At 36.3% G+C, this 3,623-nt stretch overlaps 1 protein-coding gene across 2 annotated transcripts; it reads right to left on the reverse strand.

Annotated features, from left to right (window-relative positions):
* Positions 1–6: 6 nt before the first annotated feature.
* Positions 7–3,287, reverse strand: LOC101510746 (uncharacterized). 2 transcript variants are annotated; one of them, XM_004508689.4, is made up of 3 exons: positions 710–3,287; positions 509–617; positions 7–230 (listed from the first exon to the last, which is right to left on the reverse strand). In XM_004508689.4, the coding sequence occupies exon 1, from the start codon at positions 3,186–3,188 to the stop codon at positions 867–869; it is 2,322 nt and encodes a 773-aa protein (XP_004508746.1). In that variant the 5' UTR covers positions 3,189–3,287; the 3' UTR covers positions 7–230; positions 509–617; positions 710–866. The 2 variants fall into 2 exon arrangements, with proteins under 2 accessions (XP_004508746.1, XP_073219482.1); XM_073363381.1 differs by lacking the exon at positions 7–230 and having other exon boundaries at positions 368–617.
* Positions 3,288–3,623: the final 336 nt, after the last annotated feature.

Genomic DNA, 3,623 nt, shown 5'->3' on the forward strand with positions numbered 1-3,623 from the left:
TCCTGCTGATTTATCAGGCCCTAAACTAAGACAAGTTGCTTTTGTTTCTCTCTTTCATGGTTATCCATTTCTCTAGTGTATACATACATGAGTTTCTACCATTTTCAATTAAACAGAAAGAGCCACGTCTTCATAGCTTATAGCAGTATCATTTTGATATCAAGATGATGCGAATTTGGTCGGATTTCCCTGAAGAAAAAGCATTTTGAATTCTGTATGGGGGAGTAAACCTGCCAATACGAAAATGAAAAAAGCAATGAGGAAATTGAAGGCTATGAATTAATGGAGAGGAAATTTTCAGTTAGAACCAGAATAATTTTATTAGAAAACCGTTTTGATACTCTAGCCATGCGGTTATGCTTCCATGTCCAAAACTAAAATTGTACCAACATTGACTACGGGCATCTCATGAAAACTTTAAAGAAGCTTACCTTAGTTATACAAGCATGCATTGTATTTGCAATTTTCATGCTATATAAATCAAAACTGAATGCTATGTAATTATCACCTATCTGTCTTTCTTATGTGTGAAGACTTAAGTATGTGTGGCGCGTCATTCTTCCTCGTTTTTCACACGTACCATTGTGACTGTCAATTGCAACTTGCACACCTTTGTCCTGGAATTGATATTTTTTGCGTTACTTTACAAAGAAAATGGTCTTATCATTATTGAGACATTTACATGAAAAAACAAAAAAGAATAGCATACTGCAGTTGATAGGCTGGACGACTTCCATTTGATAAGCCTACAGCTGACAAAAAATTCTTCATGTTCAAATGCCATGCGGTAGGTGTCTATCAGAAGCTCCAAACATCGTGGGAAGTTGAAAGTTTCAGGAATCCTCATTTTCTGAAGATGGTATATTCTAATCAACAGCAGATGACCTAGTCTCACGGCGAAGAGAATTCAAGTTTGGTTGTCTTTTCTTAAGTATCTTTTTATCTCTAATACCATCATATAGTAGTTCATAGGCATGATAAGTTATATGACCCTTTTTCAACAAATTTTCAACAACAATCTTAGGTGCTGCTACCACCTTTTTATCAGCTTCAAAAATTGTATTTACAGTATCTGGGACAATGTCCTTTTGTACCATAAGGTGGATGATACCAACTGCTTCTTGAACCTTGTGCTCCACGCAAAGACAATTTAAAACCCGCCCAAATGTTGTCAGTGACGGAATAAATGCCTTTTCAATATTTTCCAATAGAAAATTGCATCCGCGAGCAACATTTCCCATTTTGCAAAACCCATCAATTATGACCCGGTAAGTATAGTTGTCTGGGTCGCAGCCATTTTTCTTCATCTCAGAAAAGAGTCTCACTGCCATGTTCATATTGAGCTGTTCAGAAAATGCACTAACTATGATGTTATAGGTTGCTGTTGTATGACAAACATCATATTGTTTTTCCATCCGCCGAAATAACCCATAAGCACCATCAAGATCACCAATCTTGCAGAACCCGGAGATCAATGTCCCAAAACTAACAACATCAGGTGTCAAGCCTTTGCTTTTCATTTCCCCAAGCAAATCTACAGCTTCATTTACATTCTTAGATTTGCAAAGGCTTTCTATGATAATGTTGTATGTAATTATGTTTGGAGCACATCCCTTCTCTGCCATTGCCTTGAAGATCTCCATTACTTCTTCGGACTTTGCAGCCTTGCAGAGCCCATTCAACAAAGTATTGTATGTGATAACATCAGGAGTCATACCTTGACTCCACATTCTATTTACCAACTCAATTGCACTGTCTAACTTCAACTGCTTGCAATAGCCATCAACCAAAGTGTTGTAGGTAAATATGTCTGGGAGGCACCCTTTGGCTATAGCGTCTTCTATAAGATGATTAGCATCAGATAAACAACCCATCTTGCACAAGCCATTAATGACTACATTATAAGACCATATATCAGGGTGACAGCCATTTTCTGCCATCTCATTCATCAATTGCAAAGCCGGCAAAATAAGACCTTGTTGACATAACCCTTTAATCAATGTATTGTAAACAATAATGTTTGGCCTTAAACCTTTTCCTAGACCATCCTTAAAGATAGCCACGGCCTGATCAGGGTCACCATCCTGGCAAAAACCATTAATTAAAGAACAATAGGTAAACTCATCAGGCTTAAAACCCTTAAAAACCGCATCTTTCAGAATCCTATTTGCATCCACTACCATCCCTTTCTTGCAGTATCCATCAATAATACTATTATAAGTGAAATCATTAGGCTCAAATCCACCATTAATCATTTTATGCAAGCATTTCTCAGCTTCATCGACACGAGAATTCTTACACAATCCACATATAACTGTATTATAGGTAACAACATCAGGCCTCAAACCTTCCCTTGCCACACAACCCAACAACCTAACAGCCCTATCAACAGCACCTTCCTTACAAAGCCCTTGTATAAAAATATTAAATGTAAACAAATTGGGACAAACCCCTCTCTTCAAAACCTTGTTAAGAAGCTTCTCACTTTCCAAAACAAGACCTTTCTTACACAACATATGGACAAGCTTATTAAAAGTGGTAACATCAGGACACAACGAACAATCAAGCATTTCATCAAACAACTCACGTGCATAAACTTTATCATCAAAATCATAAAACCCTGCAACCACAGTACAATAAGCAACAGCATTGGAAAAACAACCAAGCAAAGGCATATTACGAAGGAGTTTAAGAGCAGCATAAGGCCTACGTGTCCTACAGAAGGACTTAATCCTTATAGTGTAGGTGTACACATCTGATTCAACCCTTTTATCTTTCATCCTCATGTAAAGCTTATGAGCTTGGTTAAAGTAACCATATTCAACCAAAATGTTCATAATGGCATTGTAGGAATAAACAGATGGATCGCAGTTGTATAAATCCATGCGTTCGAATATATCAACAGCTTCCTGAACTTTTCCTTTTCTTCCGTAGAATCTCATGGCTTCAACGTAAACTCCTTCTAACAATGTGTTATCTAAATTTGCTCTCATTTCTGAAAGCAAATTCTCCATTTTGTTGAACTCACCATGGAAGCCAAGCTTTTGAAGCATGCACTTGTATGTGAATAATGTGTGCTTGAAACCTTCTTCGTTTTTCGATGAGTTGAACATCTCCAACGCTTTTAGAGGATCCTTTTGTACTTTCACAACAGCGGCAACATGTTTGGGAAGCAACACGCGATTCATTCCAATATTTCACAGTCAAAAACAACAACGATAACAAGGTTTTGGTTTCAGTTTCAGGCTTCTTTTGCAGATAGAACATGGCTCTGCCCAAATCTATATACATTATTATAATAAAGCAAACATCATATGGCAATTTTGCCACGTGTATCAAATTTCTATTACTAGAAATAATATCTCATGTGTCTGTTAATGATCAATTAAAAAATTAAGAATAATAAATTAAAAATAAAAAATTAAGAAAGAAAAAAAATAAAACTTTCAATTACATCACGACGTGATGCATTGAGAATTTAATGGCCACTTAAAAAATTAAAAATAAAATATAATGCACCACGACTCTTTTTGAAGGTCATTGTATGCGGCCGTTGAGAAGTCAATGGTCAGTTAAATAAATGAGAAGAATGAATTAAAAAAAATAAAAGGCGAGTTAATGGC

The sequence above is a fragment of the Cicer arietinum genome, chromosome 7 (genome assembly GCF_000331145.2).
Source record: "Cicer arietinum cultivar CDC Frontier isolate Library 1 chromosome 7, Cicar.CDCFrontier_v2.0, whole genome shotgun sequence".
In the NCBI taxonomy this organism is placed as follows: Eukaryota; Viridiplantae; Streptophyta; class Magnoliopsida; order Fabales; family Fabaceae; genus Cicer; species Cicer arietinum.